General features: G+C 47.5%; 2 protein-coding genes across 7 annotated transcripts in view; one reads left to right on the forward strand and one right to left on the reverse strand.

The window, feature by feature from the left end:
- Positions 1–16,059, reverse strand: part of RGS8 (regulator of G protein signaling 8) — a 40,936-nt gene extending 24,877 nt beyond the window's left edge. Inside the window, exons 1-3 of one of the 6 annotated variants that reach the window (XM_066361684.1) lie at positions 5,128–5,176; positions 3,960–4,033; positions 1,999–2,126 (exon numbers count right to left, since the gene is read on the reverse strand). In XM_066361684.1, the coding sequence (XP_066217781.1) occupies positions 1,999–2,024 (26 nt within the window). In that variant the 5' untranslated portion in view covers positions 2,025–2,126; positions 3,960–4,033; positions 5,128–5,176. Of the gene's footprint in view, positions 1–1,998; positions 2,127–3,959; positions 4,332–4,355; positions 4,549–5,127; positions 5,177–15,891 lie in introns of those variants that run through there. The other 5 variants (XM_066361685.1, XM_066361688.1, XM_066361689.1 and 2 more) reach the window with 5 other exon arrangements.
- Positions 1–21,986, forward strand: part of NPL (N-acetylneuraminate pyruvate lyase) — a 182,937-nt gene that overhangs the window by 68,188 nt on the left and 92,763 nt on the right. The window lies entirely within an intron of this gene.

Consider the following 21,986-nt stretch of genomic DNA (forward strand, 5'->3'; position numbering starts at 1 on the left):
AGAACCCACACGGAGAGTAGAGGGCTGCTCACTCACGTGATACAGGGATATGTATCACTGAGTCTCAGAACGCAAAGCCTGGGGCTTCAGGCAGGTCAGTCATGACTCAGGTTCTCACCAGTCCTCCCACAAACCTGGCGACATGCACAAATAGCTATAGACCAGCAAGGACCTTATCTGCTGATGAGAGGCAGGGAGACTGGAACACTAGGCCATGAGGAACCAGTGACAATTCTTATATCTACTTAACTAAGCTCTCCTAGTCCTCTTTATATTTTGGCTTACTTCAATCAGCATGCTTAAAATTTTAATGTACATGTTTATAATGCTCATATATTTTATTTTCCTAAGGTCTAGACACTTAAACAGTTACCTATTGCAAAGGACCCAATGAGAAATTATGCCAATGTCTCTTTCTGATCCCCCACATTAGTACCTGTTTTAACTTTAGTCAGAGATCAGCAAACTACAGCCCTGGAAAAATGCCTATTTGTGTAAATAAAGTTTTATTAGAACACAACCATCCCATCTGTTTACATATTGTCAGAAGCTGCTTTTTCTAGCACAAGAGCAGAGTTGGATGATTACAATAGACTATGTGGCCCAGAAAGCTGAAAATATTTACTCTCTGGCCCTTGACAAAATACATTTACTGATGTCTGACCTTTAACCTGGTGACTCTTCACATGGAGGACAAAGGTAAGTAGGAGAGATTTGGTATAATCAGATTAAGAATTAAGGATGCCTTATAAAAGAGGACTGCCGAGCACAGATTGTAACAATTTGCCCAGGAAATGGTCCTAGGAGATTCTGGTTATTTTCCATGTTGAAAGGAAGTCCTTCCTGCCTGGCTGTCCTTCTCTCTTTCACAAATCCTGGGCCATCATGTAATGTCTCTTCCTTTTACTTTAAATGGGCTTCCATCTCTTCCTTTGACTTTAAATGGCTGTTTATCCTTGGGGTAAATGTCCACAGAAAGCTAACATCTACTGGGATAATGTCCCATTTGGCAAGGAGGGACAACGTCTGTATTCCACAGCCCATCTCCGAGAAAGGAACCTTTTCAGGGAACATCCAAGTTCCCTGAAACATCCCCATCCTGCAAAAAATTGAGCCTGCACGTCCTGTGCTCCCATTTTCCATCTCAGTCAGGTGTACCATGAAGCCACAGAGTTGGTGGCATTTCAAAACATCTGCTATAGTGTCTCATGTCCACTCACTCTTCCAAGTCACTGGGAGGTTATAACACCAGGCCATGCGAGTAACTGCTCAAGGGCCCTTGAGTCATCATATTCTGTGAATTCAAGCAAAGATCTTGCTCAGGGTGCACCACAGGCCAAAACTCAATTTTTAGTGAGTCGGTTCATTCCTTGGTGCTGTAGACTATCAATCATACATAGTTAGGTCAGTAGCCACAAAAAGCAATTAAGAGGATTTAAAAAAAAAACAAAAAAAAACAAATGGCAGATCCATGCAAGCCATCTAACAGGTTGAGCAGGGGCCAGGGTCTAGTTACCAAGACAACAACAATTCTCCCAAATAGCTTGCAAAAAATCTCCTGCAAATTATTCTTTGAAACAAAATGGTTTTGATTTTTTATCTTGTCGAGCGGAGACCTCAGTTCTAACTTTTGCATTAGGTCTGAAATAATGGAAGCAGAAGCAAGAGTTAAAGGTTAAGCCTACTTTAAAAAAAAAATCTAAGCTAGCCCTCTGCTTTCTTCCCTGTCCCAGAAACTCGTAGAGATCTTTCAATGGTTCAATACAAGCTCATGCACATTATGTCCCGCTGCTCAACAGGAGGGCTCGGAGCTAAGGCAGGTCCTGCTTGCAAGGCCATAACTTTGCAAGAAGCACCCAGGAAAGGACAGCACGGTCCAGGCAGGCCTGGGAGACAGAGGCAAGAAGCCCACCCCTGGGAGTCTCAAACGCTGAGCAGGTGGAAAGGTGGAGAAAGAGCAGAGGGGCAGGGGCAAAGGGACAGGTTGACATCAGTTACCTGCGTGGCATCAGTAAGGCGGCCATGCAGGCACCCGCTTACAGTTAACCCTCTGGCCGGAGCGCAGGGACGTCAGGGCGGGAGGTAAGACTGCGGGGCACAGGGGTTTACCCTTCACGTCCTCTCACCTAAAATCAAAGAATCTGCTGTAAGAGGGGGCCACCCTCTCTGGTCTGACTGTGCCACAAGTCCTCTCTGATGGCTGTCTGCCAACTGATACCTCCCCCCACACACCCCGTTCTCCCACAAACGTCCACTTGTCCTGAGCCAGGGCGACCAACCAAGGATGGACGAGAACAAATTGTTTAGTGGGGACGTATCGCTGCCTGTTGGTCAGGAGTTCCTATTTCTCCAACTACTGGCCATCAGCAGTAAAGTGGGACACTTGCCCCAGGGGAGGAAGGCATGGGTCTGGCAAGCCAAAAATTACTTTTCTTTTTGTCTTACTTGAGAGGGGCCCAAGTGACCAGCCGGCCAGGGGTGGGGGCAGGGAAGGCACAGCACTTGCTCCAGAAACATCTGATTGGCTGATGGGTTAGAACCTGTCCCGGGAGCCCTGGGAGGACGTGAGAGGGAGGAAGGTTGGGTAACACCAGGAAAGACCCAGTAGGGATCACAGGCACAGCCTGAAAAATTGAATATGCAAGTCACTCTTTCTTGCCCACAGGGAAGCTGCCTGACCATCATCAGCCCGGGCCTGGCCCGCCCACCCGGTCCTTGAAGCAAGAGGACATCAGGACATCAGGAAAGGAGACAGAGAGGTTGAGTGCTGACTGACTGATAATCTCACTCTCCTGAAGGTTCCATTCTCAGGGCTTCCAACCCTTTGTTCCCATAGAAGAGAACTGACAAGAAGAAACATGTGAAGAAAGCAGCCTAACCATAAAGGGATCCCCAGGGGAACCCTGACACCAAACATAGAATCCATTTTAAAGAAACCTAATTTAGGTAGATATAGCCCCTTATATTTAAATTCTTTTGATACTACCTGGAACATATCATAAAGGTTCTTAAAATACCTTTTCTAATAATACCACAATTAATAGAATAACGTGATTGCTTTGTTAAAACAAACAAAAATCAGTTAGACTTTGCATAAGGCTCATCCCCAGGATGCTGCCGTGGGTTGAGTTCCCTGACAGCAGGGACATTTCCTTAATCTTGGTTCTAACCGTGCGTGCACCTGCTCGCTCACAAGTCAGGAGATTGAAGCTTTTCGTAGCTGTCAGGACCTCTGGAAATCATTATTTTTGGGCATCTAAGACTTATTTCTCCGGTCTGTGGGATATAGGCCCAGAGGAGAGGGAAGCCCATGCCAGGGGCCTTCATGACCCCAGAGCTGAGCGAAACCAAGAACTCCCACCCACAAACATAGCAGGCAAGGTCATTTGAGGCAGGTGTCACCAGGCCTCCTGCCACTGCCTTGTCACTTTTCCCATTCCCTCTGCTAGCCCACACTGGAGCTGCTCAGATGCCTGCCTCCCTCTCTCCCAAATCCAGCACTGCCCACCGGTGCCCCTCAGACCCTCCACCGCCTTCACGAGGAGCCCATGAATACGGATCTGCAGCGTTCTCTGACCCCAGCTTCCTCGTGCGCCCCAGCACCTCGGGGCTCCGATCCCATTTGGCCCTTGACTTTTGGGGGGCAGAGTTTGGGGTTACCCAAAGCCCAAGAGGGCCAAGGGTATGATTATACCCACAGTGCATGTGCCCTCCTAGGTGGATATTAGTTACAGGTGACTCTACAGGATGGGTCAAAATGGAAACAGAGGATATAAAATGAAAAATAAAAAGAGGCTAAAAGCAGAGAGCAGAGATTTATAAAGAGGGGAAGAGAGACTAAGAGCCTCAGCGGAGAGAAAGCAATCAATATGGAGAAGCAGGTTAATTAAAAATGGATAATGCAATCAGCCCACCCTGGCACCTGGAGAGGAAAAAGGAAAAGCAAGAGCGATACTCACCGTCTTTGACCAGTCCTCATGGCCCGCAGGTCTTTGCCAACAGGATGGTCAGAGAGGCTGCAGGTTAAGGAGCTCTGGGGAAAGAGCAGATCTTTCTTTTAGCAGTCAAATCCTTGGCGGGTGAAGGACATGTGTGCATGCACACGCAGGCACATGCGGGCACGCACACACATCTACACACGCATGCATGTACAGTACACCTCCCACCACTTGAGCTGGGCAGCAGGCAGCCCCGCTGAAATCTCTTCTCCCTGTTTGTCACATCCAGTAAATGCTGAAGCAGCCCACACCCAGCGGGCGGCGGCTCAGCTCCGGGGCACAGACTGCACGCCCATCCTCATTGGCAGGATGCTGGAGGTGCCCCTGAGCAGAGCTTGCCTGGCACTCCTCCCGCACCTTCCTCCTCGGCTTCACTAAGCTGCTTGCCGGCTCCTTTGGCTGAAGTGCAGGGAGAAGTCCCCACAGCCCAGAGCTGCCTCCCTCTGCACCCAGAGGCCGTGCATGGGGCAGCGAAGCCGTAGGTATTAACTCTTTCCCATCACCAATGAAAGCAAGTGTCTAATGAGGTCTGCTGCTGGCCAAAGGCTGGTCGCTGCTCAGGGAGCAGGGAGCAGAAATATCTTGCCCCAGACAGCTGCTGACAGCAGGAGCCACGCCGAATCAAATCTCCTAATGAGCCAGGAGGAGGGGGCTGTCTTGCTGGGTGTGATGTGATGTGATAAATGCAGAGAGCAAGAAAGCTATGGGGCAGGTCACACATCTAAATTCCACCCCCTTTCTCCCAATTTCTATTGTGCTGCAGTACCGAGCCAAACCACCCAGCCCTGAAATTAATTACCCCCTTCGCCAAGTCTCAGCTGTCCCCTTACTCTACAGAGGCATGTGGTCGCTCCCACCCACCCCCCTCCGGCACCCACCACAACACTCCTCCCTCCTTAATGAGAAATTTCCACCTCCCCGAACATGTATATTTCCAACTCTGTTCTCCTGCCTCTCACCTGGCTTTTCCTTCAGTGGAAATTCACCTCTCTCCCTCATCCATCACCTAGCAACTCCCCCCTACTTGCATTTGTTATGGAGCGAGACTTTCCCCTTTGTTCTGCCCAATCTGCACATTTTTCCAATTTTCTGTCTTCTATGTTTTTGTCTTCCAATCCGCCTTACTCACATGTTCAGTTCAGAAGGAGGACTCCCTCTCTCTGCCTGCCCCAGGGCAGCAGTTCTCTGAGTGTGGTCCCTGGACCAGCAGTGTCAGCGTCACCTGGGTGTGTGTTAGAAATGCTAACGCTCAGGCCCCGCCCCCACGCCTCCAGACTCAGAAACTCTGGGGGTTTCAGCCTTCCAGGTGGTTCCGATGCATGCGAAAGGAAGTTTGCAAACCACTGCCTTGGGATAAAGCTTAGTTTCTCCTCATTCCACTCTAGGTCTCTAAAGCTGAATTTCCCCCGCTCCCACTCAGGAACTAGCTCCAAACGCACCCAGCCTTTGCTGCACATCGTTTCTGAAACCCAGAAGGCAGCATTTGCGAGGGGCAGCGGAAGTCTCTATGAAGAGCGATGGTTTTTTCATAAAGATTAGATTCCATTTGTTTAATTGTTTCGATGTAGAAAACATTTTCATGTATCAGTGACCCCACGCCACACTCAGAGAGAGTGTGATTGCCCCAGTGCTGCAGATGGGGAAACTGAGGCAAGGCAGGTGGCATGCCTTTTCCAAAGTGACACAACACCTAAGAAGAGCTCAAGGACCAAGAACTTGTTTTCTGTGACTCTTACTGCAGAGCCCTTTCTACCACGTCATACTGGGACCCAATCTTTCCTGGCAGACTTACTGGCAAATAACCTGTCTTCTCTCAGTGAAACGATTGGGTGAAATCAGAATTCTGATGCTGCCTCCGCAGTGACTCATTGTCTCTCTCTGAAAATGTCCACAATGTCCCTCTGTTAGATAAAGGGAACTTAGTGTTATAAAGTGAGATGCAAAAGGAGCGTTTTCCACCCCTCAAAAGCCCTACTTTGAACCCTGCTTCTAGCTGGGGTTTAGAATTCAAGTATAAAAAGAATTCTTCCCTTCTGGACATGTTCCTGGTACAGTGTACTGGGAGAAATGGGTACATGGATAAGCTGGTGAATAAAAGCCCACTGATCAGCACTTTCCTGGTCCAAGATGAGTTTATAGCATCAAGTGGACCCATCCCTGGATTCCACGCATATAGCTAATGTGTAATGAGCACGTAGCATGTGCCCGTCAATCATTTGGTCCCATTCACCTATCTAATCTTCTATTCCATTGTGCGTGCATGTGCACATACACACACACAAACACACTCACACATGCCCGCACACTCTCACAGGCCTGATTCCTGCCCAGACTGTTCCCACCCTGGATTTGCCTTGTAAGTCCCAACTCCTCCTCGAAACCCAACACCTCCAAGCTAAAAAATTCTCCTTTCCAAAGCTGTTTCAGAACTTCCTCCATTGGCAGGAGCCTCTCCATCCCGACGCGGCCACACTGCCGTGTGATTCTCTGACAGCCCTCATCACAGTCTCAAGTTCCTCCTTGTGACCTATGTTTCCTGACCCTCCCACACGACGACGTGCCCACAAAGACGGATTCTAGCACTGCTCCCCTTGCAGTCGGTCCCCACTGCTTCATGCAGAGCAGCCATTTAATAACAGTCGGCTGAATTTGGTTTTGCATTCATAAAGAAAAAAAAAATCTGAAAAATTACCGAGTGTTTCTTATAGCAGAAACACACTAGACTTCCACAGTCTCCAGGTCAAGACTGGAGTCATCCTAGTGCTAATGACACTCAGGGACAGCAGCTCAGGTACCTAAGGGTGTTTGCAAACTCTTGTTCCTAACAAGTCAGGGCAGGGTAGAATTAACCAAGGGCAAAAGGAGCACCTGGCATCATCACACATTCCACAAAAACATCATTAAATTGAAGATAAAGGGAATTAACGTCTGCAATATAATATTTTTGAAAGCCATGCTAGTGGAGAAAGAGGTTTATTGCTCAATGCCCCGTGTATTTATTTAATCAAGACACCACCTAGGATAGTACCACATTAAAAGCTTTTAATAAATCAGTCATTCGGATATGAGACTTGAATTCTGGTCAGCATGCTAAAGCTCTCCGCAGATCTTTTAAAAGCAATTTCCACTTTGTAGCTTCCTAGTAACAGCAGAAACATGAATCAACATATGCCACATTGATTTGGGGTTTCCATGGAGACTGGAAGGACACAGGGAAGAGAAGGACAGAGAGCGGCCACTTGGCCCAAAATTCTACTTAAAAAAAAAGGCATCTCAATTTCATTCCTCTGAACATTACCAGCCTCATTTCCTGCTCATCAGTTCAAGCATCCGGATATTTAATTTGTAATGAGCCAGCTCGACTCCTCACAGGAACGTTAGAGGGGACACAGAAAGAAGTCAGCCGCTAAAGGTGGGGTCCATGAGGCTTGCAAAGAGAACCCAAGTAGCACAGGATCTGGACTCAGAAGAGAGGGCTTCTGAGCCTAACTGCCATCTACTAGCTTCATAACCTTGACTGCTCTTACCAGCTATGTGATCACTAGCTAACACAACCAGGAGCTTTGAATTTCAATTTCCTCCTTTGTAAAACATACCTTCACACCCCTGCCCTATCTTTCAAGGTGGCTCTCAGAAAGAAAGGAGAAAGGCTGTGGGAAGAAAAACACTTTTAGTACACTGTACGCTATGATTATATTTAGTGATGCTCTGAGCTTCCCTTTAAATGGAGTTTTGCCAGTAAGCAAAAAAAGAAAATAAAAATAAAAATGGCAAAAATATGGTTGAGTTAGTGAAGAGAAGACGATTAATCTGGAAAAAAATAAAGAACAGTGGGTTTGACAGCCCCGAGTTCACAGAGCTGTAAATGTGGGCATGCTCTTCTCTCCCTCTCAGAGTGTCATTTTCATCATGAGCACAATAAATATCACAGTGCCAATGTCTTTGGCTTGTTACAAGGATTAAATGAGATCATGTACATAATTGAGTCTTAGCACAGTGCTTGACGAATGGCAAATGACTGTGTAGTGACAGCCACTATTATTAGCCTTATCGCCTCTTTTATCTCCTGTAAACTAGGACTCAGAATTCCTACTACTTTCCCACTTCACCTAGGATTACCTGGAGGATGTCTGCCCAGCGATTCGAGAAACTCTTCGGGAAAATGTGCTAAATAAATAGAGTCAGCTTTCCCTCCTGCTCACTGAGGTGACACAAAGCTGGCTGGAGCACATTTGCAAGGATGTTCGAACTTCTTGATGGAGGAGGCTTCATCGCCTCTGTTACCTTTTCCATTTCTTCCTTTTCCTCTTGCGCCTTCCTTTGTCTCTTTACCATCTGATGCAACCTTTTCCCTATTCTGTCTTCTTTTCTTTTCTTTTCTTTTCTTTTTTTTTTTGGTATTTTTCTGAAGCTGGAAACGGGGAGAGACAGTCAGACAGACTCCCGCATGCGCCCCACCGGGATCCACCCGGCACGCCCACCAGAGGGCGATGCTTTGCCCTCCAGGGCGTCGCCCGCTGCGACCAGAGCCACTCCAGCGCCTGGGGTAGAGGCCAAGGAGCCATCCCCAGCGCCTGGGCCATCTTTGCTCCAATGGAGCCTTGGCTGCGGGAGGGGAAGAGAGAGACAGAGAGGAAGGAGGGGGGCAGGTGGAGAAGCAAATGGGCGCTTCTCCTATGTGCCCTGGCCAGGAATCGAACCCAGGTCCCTCGCACGCCAGGCCGACGCTCTACCGCTGAGCCAACTGGCCAGGGCCTGTCTTCTTTTCTTTATTCACTATCTTCATACTTTTTCTAAGTGTGGCTAGAAGGATTTTTAAAATTAAATTTAAGGGGCTTTGGTGTCTAATCTGCAATTAGTTCCTCAGGTCTCCTAAAATGACATGCATAGCAACCCTGGAGAAGATGACATAAAATCAGAGATTTTGTCGGACAACAAGACTGTCTCTTAGACAGTGGTCATCAGTGTCTAAATATATGCATATCTTAAGAAACACATCAAATACATCAACCAAATGTAGTTCATGGAATTTATTTTGAATTCTGATTCTAATTTAAAATCATAAAAATATCATGGGACAATTAGAAAAATTCCAGCACTGGCCCTGGCCAGTTGGCTCAGCGGTAGAGCGTCGGCCTGGCGTGCGGGGGACCTGGGTTCGATTCCCGGCCAGGGCACATAGGAGAAACACCCATTTGCTTCTCCACCCCCCCCCCTTCCTCTCTGTCTCTCTCTTCCCCTCCCGCAGCCAAGGCTCCATTGGAGCAAGGATGGTCTGGGCGCTGGGGATGGCTCCTTGGCCTCTGCCCCAGGCGCTAGAGTGGCTCTGGTCACCTCAGAGCAACGCCCCGGAGGGGCACAGTATCGCCCCCTGGTGGGCAGAGTGTCGCCCCCTGGTGGGCGTGCCGGGTGGATCCCGGTGGGGCGCATGTGGGAGTCTGTCTGACTGTCTCTCCCCGTTTCCAGCTTCAGAAAAATACAAAAATACAAAAGTACAAAAAAAAAAAAATTCCAGCACTGATTAGACATCAATATTAGTGTGATCTTGATATTGAGGTTATTTATTTTTTCTTAGGCAACCTTATTATTTAGAGATGCACTCTGAAACATTCAGAGTTGAAAGGATATGCTATTTGGGACTTGTTTCCAAACCATCTGGGGGGGAGTGTGGGGTGTTGAAGCTGACAGTAAGACATAGGGGCTCACTGTTCTAGTCACTTGACTTGTGTATATTTAAAATTGTGCATAAAAAAATTTTTAAATAGTGTAGCCAGTAACAATATGTGCTTCAGTAAAATGAGCATAGAAAGTGTAAACTAGTCGTGCAAGGAGACTGAAATGCAGAAGAACGGGGCAACTGGAATGAGAATTGATTTCCTGTGGATCTTCCATTGTAAGTTGTTTTCCTCATGAATGACCTATTATTTGAGCAGGTACTAAAATTCATAGAGGTTTATAGTAGCATGACTCTTAGCTATCCCGCTGCAGAAACTAAACTTTAAAGACCTTGCCCAAGGTCACATTTTGTAAAGGCACAGCCAGGACTCAAGCCTAGAGCTCCTGGAGTGAAATACAGTGACATCCCGTCTTCCCACAGATGAGCTGCCCATCTACGCACCCAGAATCCAGGGCAATACATCAACCTTGGGCGAGGAGACAAATGATGACCTGCTCACTTACCTACGCAACCCTCTCCATTCCAACTGTAACCTCAGCCTCAAACAGTGAGCTCAGTTTGTACAGACTGGCTCCCCCATGGCCAGCTGGCTTCTGTGAAGGCAGCTGATGGGCAGGAAACCAGAGTGTAGGAAAAGACAGGGCTCATGCTGCACACACAATCCTTCACACACCCACAGCCTGACCTCCTGGCTCATCCAGGTCATCGAGGCTTCAGGTGTGAAATGCCTCACTCTGCTTCCCTGTCCGCTCCCCTACAAACCCATCCACATGTCCCCCATCCTTACGTACTTCTCAGATGTGTCTTCTCGAGGTGAATTCTTCCTCCTGTGGCCTTGAACCCATTCTTTCCCACTCACTCAGCTTTATCAACTCTTTCCTCTCTTTATTCTCTTTTCCCATGTTATTTGATGGTTACAAATAAAAATAACTTTCATTAAAAAAATATTTCTCTTGGGCATCCTCCCTTTGTCGGCAAAGGTACCAGGAAGGATCTCCGTTTCCTCACCTCCTATGCCCTCCTCAATCTTTCACAATGTGGCTTCCATCCCCCCACATCCCTGAACCAGTGACCTCCACATTGTGAGGTCCAGTGGCCCAATGGTCCTTGTCCTCATGGACCTCTTTTCTGCATTTGCCATGGTGACCACTCACTTCTGGCATCTCTTCTCCCTTGACCTCCTTGGCCTTACCTGGTCCTAACCGCCCTTCTCCTCACTTTCCTTCACTGGACCCTCCTCCGCTGCCCACCCCATAAATACTGGCATTCTCCTGCTTCTACCCTTGGTTTCCTGCTCTTCTCTCCTTAAATGCTCCTTGGGAGATCTCATCCTTGCCCACAGTCCTAACTACACTGATTATAATGACCATTTCTAAATATTTTCCTTTAATTCAGGCTCTTCTCCCAATCAGATAGACTCTAATAGCCCATGGGTGGCTGAAGATATGCCTCAGATATCCCACAGGGGCAGCAAATGTAATATATCTAAAAATTGGCCACACGATATCCCCTTCTTCTCTTGACCCATTTTATTCCCCTTGCCCCTCCCCACAGACACACAAATCTTGGCTTCCTCTAGAATACCTGGTCTCAGCTTCTGACACCACCATTCACTGAGTAACTCAAGCCAGAGAAGTAGGGAAGTAATTAGAGTGTCTCCTTTTCTCTCATCTCCCATAGTCAACCAATTACCAAACCCTATTGATTAAGTGTCCTTCGTAGTTTTCACATCTGTCTTCTCTGCTCCATTCTCACTACCACTGCTTTGATTCATGTCGTGGCTCATTGTCCCTGGCTCATCTCCCTGTGGTCTTTAGTCAATGTGATCTATCTCTTTAAATTCAACTCTATTCTGTAGCCATAATCACCTATTTAAATCATAAATGTGCCTATATTCCCTTCTCTCACAAGCTATCAGCCCCCTTAGCCTAAGGATAAAGTTCAAGCCTTACTAAAAATCCTGAGACATAAATTCCCTAACATCTGGGTCTTGCCTACCTTGAGAACTACTGACCACCCCCCTGCTTTGTGCTTCATGCTCCAACAACACTACATTGTCCACAATCTTGAGCATATATCATAGGCTCCGTGTGTCTGGGCCTCGTTTCTCCCATTCCTTATGCCCACTCATCCTTCAAGCTGCATTCAGCACCACTTCCTGCAAGCAGCCCCCCTGCATACCCAGCCTCTGTAAGTGCCCAGTGCTCCCAAGATACTTCTCTACTTCTGTATCTGGTATGATTAGGAGCCTGCAACTTTTTCCTCCTAACCAGAATCTATGTTCATCAAGGGTAGGAAAGTGTATACATTCATTCATTCATTCAGCTAACATTTAAGTATCTCTTATGTGCCAAACAATGTACCAGGCATAGGTACATTGCATTACCTGCATACATTACATGAGCAAAAGACGTATTTTTCATCTCCCCCTCTCCAACATTTAGCACAGTACCTATCACCAAGAAAATGCTCAATAAATTCTTGTTGAACGTAACTGAACCAGTCAGCAGGTAGGTAAGTGAGATCGTGTTTGGAGCAGAATGCTGGCCAGACGAGGCAGGTTGGAGCCATAGAAATAACACAGATTCCATGGTCAGGTGACAACGGTCCAAGGTCTAACTCTGTCCCTTCATGGCTGGGTCATCTTGGCTTAAGGCCTTGCTTTCTTATCTCTGAAATCAGAAGTACTAAGATGATGCCAATTTCTTTTATTATTGTAAGAATTCATTGAGATATAGACTCTAACATGGATTTTAAATTATTCAGTCTTCTAAAAACATAAGTCACACTGATAGTATGAGAGTCAGAGAAGGCGGCTGCCCCACACCAAATGGGGGCTGCGGGGAGAGGCAGACAAGGAAGGGGCAGCAGGCTCAGAGGCAGAGAAGCAGTGGGACCTAGTTTCCAAAGTCCTGGGGCTGAGCTGGAAGGGCAAGTCACTGCACAGTCGAGTAGGACCCTGCCCCCCCCCATTCACAGTGCCAGGGCACCATTACCCAATGTCTTCCCCTTTATAGGCAGCAACAAAAGCTTTACCATGTGTCATCAGGGTCTACAGCTGTGGGCAGAGAGTGGCCTCAGCACTCTCCCCTTCCTCTGAATATAAAATAAGCTTTTTCTAATCCTCTGTTTTTAATGACTTCAGCCTATGGCTTTTATGTCCTCCCCTCCTGCTCCATTCTAGCCAGCCACCCAGAGTCATGCAAAAAGGAAACTCACTCTACAGCCATCAGACCCAGGGATGGGCCCAACTGTAACAATAGCAGCAGGAAATTGGAGTGAAGACCTGGCCTCCAGGGGACAGCTCTCCCACTGGGATCTGCTCCTCCCAACACCCAGCCCTCTGGGAAGTGAGATGCCTTGCCTTGGCTATGCTGGGTGCGCACTAATGCCTGCTGCCTGCAGTGGGCGTGGGAGGAGGGACGGGGTTGTGTGGGGGCACTCTGGGTGCACAAAGATGTTCAGCGGATTCTGACACTTTTCCTTGGGAGACAAAGCCCTGGTAGGGATCTGCCTTAAGCCATTCAGCTTTTCTGAGACCCTCTTCTTTCTAGAACCTCTTATTGACAAACTCAAAAGCTGTCGGGAGATTCCACACAGAGCACACTCTTAGAAAGTCCTGATGAGAATGCAGATGCTTCTTACGCAGTGAAAAATATCCTAAACCTCAAAGCAAAGAGGGAGCAGCAAGAAGCATTTCTGCTGTCTTTGGAGATGTAGGTGTCTGGACAAAGAGGACGTAAGAAAGCTCAAAAGAGAGTCTGTGATAGGACAGAACAAAAAGTCTAAGCTGTGAAGTCATTACGCACAACAAAACTGACATTTGTAGAGAACAAGCACAACCTACAAAATGCTTTCACAATTCTTTAGCTGAACATGAGAACATGATTAGGTTTCCTAACCTCTTCGGGCCACTTTATTCTGAGAAGCTGGGAGGATTAAACAGCATAATGCAGGAAAAGTACCTAGCTACCATTATTCCTTTTCATTGATCCTCACAGAAACCTTTAAAGGCAAGCTGGCCATTTGTATTGTGCCCATTTTACAGATTACAAAACCACGAGGGAAGAACCCAGGATTATTCAATTGATGGTCCTAGAAGACGGAACCCAGGGCCACCAGGGCTTTCTCTGTGCTATACAACATCTCAACGAATTTGGCTGCTGCTGCTAACTCATTACTGAGTCCCAAGTTTGGAGGATTTACTAATGGAAATACGATGGGTTTTGCTTAGTCTTCCTTCCACCCACACTTTCACCAGTCCCCTGGGCACAGCTGGCATTTGTGAAATGATATCATGACAAAAGAACCCTATTCTTCAGGTCAGAGTACAGTGACCTATGGGAGAAAGACCTTGGCTTCATTTGTAGGTTTAACTCAACTGGACAAGACAATGAGGAAGTTTCCAGATTCCTTTATGTGTTAGGCACTGTGTCGATTTTTTTTAAATGCCAAAAGGATCCGGGGCCTCATTAACAGCTTATGCTTGCCGGACCATGGTGGGCTCCAGACCACACTACACACTCTAACCCCCATTTCCCCCACCCACTGACCTTCTTCCGGAAAACCTGCTCTAAGGACGGAACAGACAGCAAATGGTTCATAAAAACTAGTTCGCCAGATTGAGTGTTCATGGAGCTATCATTCCCAAAATAATCATAGCAGCCACCGTCAGCCCAATACCACATGGCATGTTCAAAGCTCTGAACTTTTCCCCAGCAGGAATCTGATCTCATGGTGACGGGTACCTCACTCTCCCTCTTTCCAGCACCTCCTTCGTCTTCCAAGAAACCCCTGAAATTTTCCAGATCTGTAGAAACAAATAATCCACCCACACACACAAAAGAAGAACCCAAGTTGCAGAAGAAGGTAGGCTTTCTTTCTCATTTCATTGGGTCAAAGGCACCCCAAGATCAGGTCCTACAAGGATCTGAAAGCCAGATGTTCAGCATGTCGTGAAACAATGGACTGATGCTAAGTGGCTCGAACACAGAAACAGAAAAGCTGCTTTTCTCCCCCACACCCGCGGAAGTCCCCACTTAGACCGCTCTGGGAAGAGCCTTTGTCGCTGATGCCTGGGGACTCATTACCTCCTGTAGGCAGCAATTGTGCCCTCAACTCACTGTTTAGAAATTGGTGACCTCCCTCCACCCCCTCAAAATTTGTAGCTATGTTTGGTAATAGATGCTCACTAGACTTATGGTGGTGATCATTTTGCCAAATATACATGCATTACATCATTATGTTACCTGAAACCAATATATGATATCAGTGATATCAATGTACTGTTACATCAGTTATCTCAATGTAAAAAAACCTGGTTCCAGCAAGTCTAGTTCTAAAAATATGCCTAAGATAACAATCCAGAATATAAGCACAACTTTAATCGTGATGTTATATAGCTTTGGATGTGATAACAAAAATTCGGAAAAATGTTTTTTTTAAGAATTGGTGACCTCCCAACGGACGTGTTAATTACTTTGATGGTGGGAGACCCTTCACAACGCATACATATATTTAATCAGGTTGCACACTTTAAACATATTATCATTTTATTTGTCAATTATACCTCAATAAGCTAGAAAAAAAAGAGAAATGGGTGAACTCCCCAATGTATTTTAATCTCCCTCCAGCTCATTGTGGCAGTGAGTCCCCCTGCTTCGGAATGTGTCACCGGTGTTAGACACAAGCGATTCAGGAGACCTGCACGCTGACTGGAAACCAAACAGATGTGCAGTCAGACTGCTGTGCAGGTGACCCGCTTAAAAGAAAAAAAAAAAAGCAGCAGAAAAGACATGAATGAAACTAAAAGAGACAGTGTCCTAAGTAGTCTAGATATCAACCACTGATATTTTCAGAGCCCTGAAGGCACAGAGGGAAGAAACAGCATCGCTTTAGACCAGAAAGTGGGGTTCAGGGGAGCTGGGGAGTAGGGATCGCAGAGGAGGGAGGATAAAAATGGACACTGGCAGTCCGTCCTCACTCATAGGGAAGAATGGATGTATTCCTGCACCCCTCATCCCCGCTCCTGGTAAGGGTGACAGGCTTTCCTGCTCTGAGGACTTCTGTTAGAGAATAAATGAGGGTCATGACAGAAGAACAGTGCCCCTTTGGCCCCAAGGTGTCCTGTGCCTCCCAGAAAGGCTCACATGTGGTTCAGCATGGCCACCAATTCAGAACCCTCGGGCCCTGCGGGAGGGAGCTGCTCTCTCTTACCTGTCTGGCGGTGGGCAGTGCAGCTGGGAAGGTGTGGCTGGTGCAGGCCCCAGCTGGGCATGGCTCAGTGAAGCCCTGAGTGACAGTCAGCCACCCCCTGGCAGGGAGAGGCCCCCTCAGCTGGCACCCCTGGCAGAGCGGCTGCAGCCCACGGCTCCACTAGCTCCTCTCCGGCTGTGCATCTCATGAACAGAGAAAGAGAGAACGGCAGGAGAGGGGGTGGGGAGGCGGAGGGAGGGGAGGGGGCACCGGGACAGATGATGCGCACTGCCAGGCGGGGGGGGGGGGTACTCCAGCAGGATGGCACTGCCTGCGTGAGGCTCTCCCGCTGACAGCCCCCTCACTGGCAGCTGCCTCCGAGGGGACAGGGACGAGGGGACAGGCACTCTGGAGAATTCAGGGACAGGCGGAGTGCAGAAGGGTGGCAGAGGCTGGAGGAGGGGGAGGAAGCATATCCCCCGGGTTGCACAGTGGGGAAGGCGGTGAAGCAGGTAACTGGCATCGGCATTGGCACTGGGGAGAGAGGGTGACCTGCTTTGGCTCCAAAACAGCCGTGGCCAGAAGCACCTGCTCTATGACATGGTGTAGGTCAGGGACAAAGCCACATCCTCCTGGCCTGCCTTCAAGGCTGTCTCTCCCCTTCCATAACCAACAAGCAAGGCCCCTCTGGCTGAGGAATTTGCAATGGATAGGGAATCTAGATCAAACACAGCTCCAACTTTATCAAGCAGAAGAAAAAAAATTAGGCACAAAAGAGTATAAGGCACAAAATGTTTAGTGTTACTTGTCAATCTATGCTGCAAGCCAGCCTGAGTGTCCCCTCCTCCATTTGCCCAGCCTGGGATCAGGGGGGTTGTGGGAGGAAGAGGGGAGGCCCAGGAGGGACCGAGAGAGTGTGTCATGTGATGCTTATGTCTGTGAAGTTCCATTCAGATGGTCAGGACCTCGGCCCTGGCCTGGGGCAGCTTCTGAGCCTGAGGGGTAACCCTTTGAGCGGGAGTCTAGAGTCTCCATGACCTGTCATCCATATTTGATGGATTCACCACACTGGTCCCAGAGCTGACAGTCATTGGCTCTGTTTGCAACCTCAGCCAGGGAAAGAGGCAGACAGAGAAATAAATAAACAGTGGAAGCTGGAAAAGACCAAAGGCAGCCACAGCTGGGGAACATTCAACAAGCGCAGTTAATGAAAGGAAAAGAAATCTCAAATAAGAGCCTTCTCGGGAGGGAGGAGACAGGATGTGGAGGGATGAAGAACCAGACTGCGACAGATTTCTAGGGAATCGCCCTTCCCTGCGACAAGCTGGTTCTCTTCCGCCGGGCCTGTCTCCTGAGGTCTTGACAAGTGCTGACTCAGATGACCCCTTGAGGAATGTCTGCTTCGCTTACGACACTGCCTCTGTCTACTTCCAATCACCATGTCACTGCTGCGTAAAGCTGCACTGATTCAACAGAATCAGGTCAATTCAGCAAACAACCATCAGAGCCTGCTGTGTGCTGTGGGGATGCAGAGATGACTAAGACATCTTTGTCGTGTCTCAGGTGATCCAGAACAGAGACAAGTGACTCGGACACATGGGTAAGTGAGCTGAGGACTCAGAGAATGCCCTAGAACTGCAGGGGAGAGCAGAGAGTTGATCCACCTAAGAAATCAGAGACGTCCTTCCACAGGTGGCCTCATCTGACCTGCATGTTGATGGTTCCCTGCAGATTTTGACAAGTCGAGTTTAGAGGAAAGGAGAATTCAAGGCTGAGAAACAGCCCCAGCAAAGGCATGGAGTCTGGAGGTGCCTGGCACACTTGGGGACCAGTGAGTGCTCTTTCTAGGGAGTCTAGAGCAGAAAGGCAGGTGTCATAGGAGGGCAGGGTGGAGATCATTTAAGGGGTACATTACAACCAAATGGTGGAAGACTTTAAATAGTGTTGGTCAAATCATTTCTATTACCAGATCTGCACTTTGAGAAGATACTAAATGGAGAGGTATTGGAGAAAAGTGAATTCAATCAACGTTATTGTTAAGTCCCTAGGTGAGAGAGGATGGGAGTCAAAATAAGGCAACAAACTGGAGAAGAAAGAACAAAGTACAGAGATTTGGGAAGGCCAAGTCAGCAGGACTTGATCTGGTGTGAGGGACAGGGTGGAGTTCGGAATGGGGAAGGATGGGAAGATGTTGAGAATGATTCTTCAATCTCACCTTTGAAAACTGGCTTTAAAACTAGGAGCCCCGGGAGGTAGAGCAGTGTGGGCTTGTAAAAGAAAAGACTGTAGTGTGTTTGGCTTGTGATGGGCTGAGCTCTGTTGATAATCCAGGGAAAAGATGAAGAGAAGATGAAAATATAGCATTAGATTTTAGCAAAGAGGTGGCAAGCTGGAGGAAGCTCTCTACTTAAATAAGAGATAATAGGAGGTGATGAAATACTCAAGGGTAGCAAGGAGGGAGGGGCTGAGGGCAGGACCTTGAGCAGCAACCACAATTAATGAGAAAGAGGATCCGAGTGAGATAGTAGGAACACCAAAGGAGTGAGACGCCACAGGAGCCAGGAAAGACGAGTTTCTGAGAAGGAACAGTCAAGTATCTCGGAGAAGTCACTGTGGGTAATGACTTTGAACTTCAGGCTGAAGTGGTCAATAGACAATAAATGCAGAAGCAGATGGAAGAATGAGAGAGTGCCTGCCTGAACAGAAGACACATTAGCTAGTCCACACCCAGCACTTAGATACGAGAGCTTGGAGGTAGTTGGCAGTACATACCACAGTTCGGTGTACATATGCACGTGCTTAAGATAAATGTTCGGTAGGTGGTTTATATATATGCTGTGCCTGGCAGGTGTGGCATTCCACAGAATTGTGCCCCCACATCTAGCCACGTAAGAGCATCTGCACGCATGCAAAGCGCTCAATGTAAAACTCGTTGAAAAGGTACAGGAGGCAATTTATGAATGTAATCAATTTTATACAATATTTGTTTAGCGCCTCCTACGGACCAGGCACTGTGCTAAGTATACCATTGCTAGAGCTACTTCCATAAACAAAACAATTTGGATTTCTTCAGTTTTCATTCTCTCTGCTCTGCCTCTGTCCAACTGCCAAAACTCAGCCAATTTAAGAATCCATCAGCTGTTTATGAAGGTAACTCAGAGACATCCAAAAGCCTTTCTCACAACGACCCTCTAAAACTCTCTTATTTTTTCAGCTGCTGTTATTCCAAATCTAGTCTGTTTTATTCTAAACCCTTAGGTCTAGATTTATTTCTAGAGTTGGCATCTCTAGACTTGCCTGGTGGTCTCCAACCTGGCTCAGCTGTCTGACTTTTCCAACCCTTCTGCCTTAGGTAAGAATCTCCACTTTCAGCTCATTAGGGGGCAACACCTGAAGCCAGCCCCTTCCAAACAAGAAAAGCTCAGCCCCTTCCATGAGTCAGTTCCATTATTCATTCTTAAGTAATCCTCTTGTCTTGAAAAAAAAAAAAAAAAAAGGCAACCCTTCAGCTATTGTTAAAAATAGATACCCGAACTAGGCTGAAAACTCCAGCTGATAACTGTAATCAAAATTCTGATACCCAGAGAGGGTAGACCACAAAAGATGATCCCTACGTTTCTCCCTGATGCATACAGTATTTCCCCCATAAAATCAAAGCCACATATACCTTTCCCCAAGACTTTCCACTTTCTGTGGGTGAAAAAAAAAATTCAGCCTCATTATTTAGGTGGGGGTGAATTTGCTACTGAGCAAACTCCTTTTTCAGTGTTTAAATTTTCACCAGTCCTGAACAAGAAAAAGGCAGAGTCATCCCAGCTGGAGTGAGATGCTGATCATTATTTTGTTTAACCCCAAAATAATCCTTGCTTCAGAAGCACAGAACTTACTGCAGAAATGAGAACAAGAGGAATTAGAGCAGCGGGTGTGCACACGTCTCTAATGAACATGGACTTTCATATATCCAGAGTGTCTAAGTGCTCAGAGACTTCCTATATGTCTGTAAAGAAAAAGAGAGCCCAGAGACACGCAAATATTTACTTCAATGAATAGACCGGTTTTGTTTTTTTTTATGATCCTGAAAGGTCAAGGCAGAAGACAGGTTATTGCAGAGAGGAAGTTATAATTTGCACATTTAGATTCACGTTTTCACATTAAAAGCAGCCTCTCCTGCTGCTGTTCTTTCATCACCCTGAGCTCCTCCATTGCCAGCCAGAGGGCTTTCACATCCTGATGGAGACAGACCCTCCTTCCCTTTACCTATTCCATTAAAGATACAGAAAAGGATGCAAAGTGATGGGTGTTTCTGGGCAGGGCAAGGCTCCGTAGAACTCAAAGGAGATTACACAGTGCATGGGTAGGGGATGTAGTGGAGGGAGGAGGTCAACTTCTGCAGATCACAGCTCCTCTCATCACCCAGGGAACCAAGACTATCTTGGAGACCTAGGTCTCAAGGGCAAGGGGGGACAGGAAAAGCCGGCCTGAGAATCTTCCCAACTCTTAGCCTCTGGGGACAAGCACATGCCACAGGGAACGTGGAAAATATTTTACAAAACAGGCAAGACACGTGCCATATGACTGTGTCGCCGGAAACTCCCATACAAATCCCTGTTGGGGACCCTTCTCCCTGTGTGGTGGCTCCTCAAAGTCGATTTGCAGCTGCAGGCGCCATAGGAACCCGAGGGGACTCACAGAACACTGGGGACTGCCGTGGGGATGCGGGGAAAGCCCCTGAGTGGCCTGCAGTGTGTGCAGCCGTGGGGCCTTCCTGGCAGGACGGATGTCTCTATTCCAGGAGCCAAAAGGTCTGGGATCTACAGGAAGGGGCCCCTGGGGACTGTAATGAACGTGCTCGGGCAGTGTCGTCTCGGTTCAGCGGCTTGATAATGACACAGGAGCAGTCTCAGAGGCAGATTGGACAGCAGAGCGACCCCTTACGGGCTGCCTGCCTGCCCTGGATAAGCTCTGGCCCCTCACACACTACAGCAGTGGGGCTTATAAGACTACTCCTGGGGCTTTGGGGTCAAGGGCAAAATCACAGGGAGGGTATACCTACGTCTTAGGTCTCAGCTTCTGAGTCCTGAGTGAATAGCAATGTGCCCTGAGAGCCAGTCAAGGGGAGAAAGGCCTCATCTGCTGCTTCCCAATTCTCTGCTTCAGAGGGGGGGGGGGAGGGGGCATCCCCTCAGCTGTTAGGCTAGTTCTACCCAGGGATTGGCTGACACATTTTCAAAGCTACTCTCAAAGGCTTTGATGACCTGGCTGTTTCCGGGCAGCAGCTGAAGTCATTTGCTCTGGAAAATGGAAGAAAGCAAGTGTGACCATGTACCTTTCAAATTCCGCCCCCCCACACACATGCTACAAGCGATTGGGTTACTCAATCGTTGTGGATTTTAATGAGTGCACCAATCTCTGACCCCTTAGAATCCCTTCCCTAAAACGTAACTAGAGCATCACTCTTTCGGGCTTTGCTTTCAAGAGACAAGAAGTGCCAGTCCGCTGTAATTGTCTAGGACAGTGGTCGGCAAACTCATTAGTCAACAGAGCCAAATATCAACAGTATAATTGAAATTTCTTTTGAGAGCCAAAATTTTTAAACTTAAACTATATAGGTAGGTACATTCCTTATCAAGGTAGCGCCTGTGGCTCGTGAGCCGCGGTTTGCCGACCACTGGTCTAGGAAATACCCCAGGTGCCCCTTGGGCTGGCGAGGCCTGCAGAAGATTATGGGAGGGTCTCCCACAGGCGTCTAATTTCCAGAGTTGCTGAAAGTCATAGGCATCTCAAGAAGACTGACAACTTTTAATTAGATTTCTCATTTTATTAAGTACCAAAAAATACTGAAATAGCACTTTGCTTAAAAATTAATGCAATCTCAAATTTTTTGTTAACTAATGCAATTTCTGTATCTGAAAGTGCTTTGAATTTCAAGCGTACTCTTTAAAAGAACTATTTTGCAATCATCTAATGTGATCACTGCAACCATCCAGTGGGGGTGAGTACATTTGAGGAAACCGAGACACCAGATGAAAAGTAAACTAGTTAAGAATTTATTGCGAGTAACACGACAGACCTGAGATCCATATGCAGGCTTTCCCAACATTATTTTCAAGCTTCTC

The sequence above is a fragment of the Saccopteryx leptura genome, chromosome 2 (assembly GCF_036850995.1).
Source record: "Saccopteryx leptura isolate mSacLep1 chromosome 2, mSacLep1_pri_phased_curated, whole genome shotgun sequence".
NCBI lineage: Eukaryota > Metazoa > Chordata > Mammalia > Chiroptera > Emballonuridae > Saccopteryx > Saccopteryx leptura.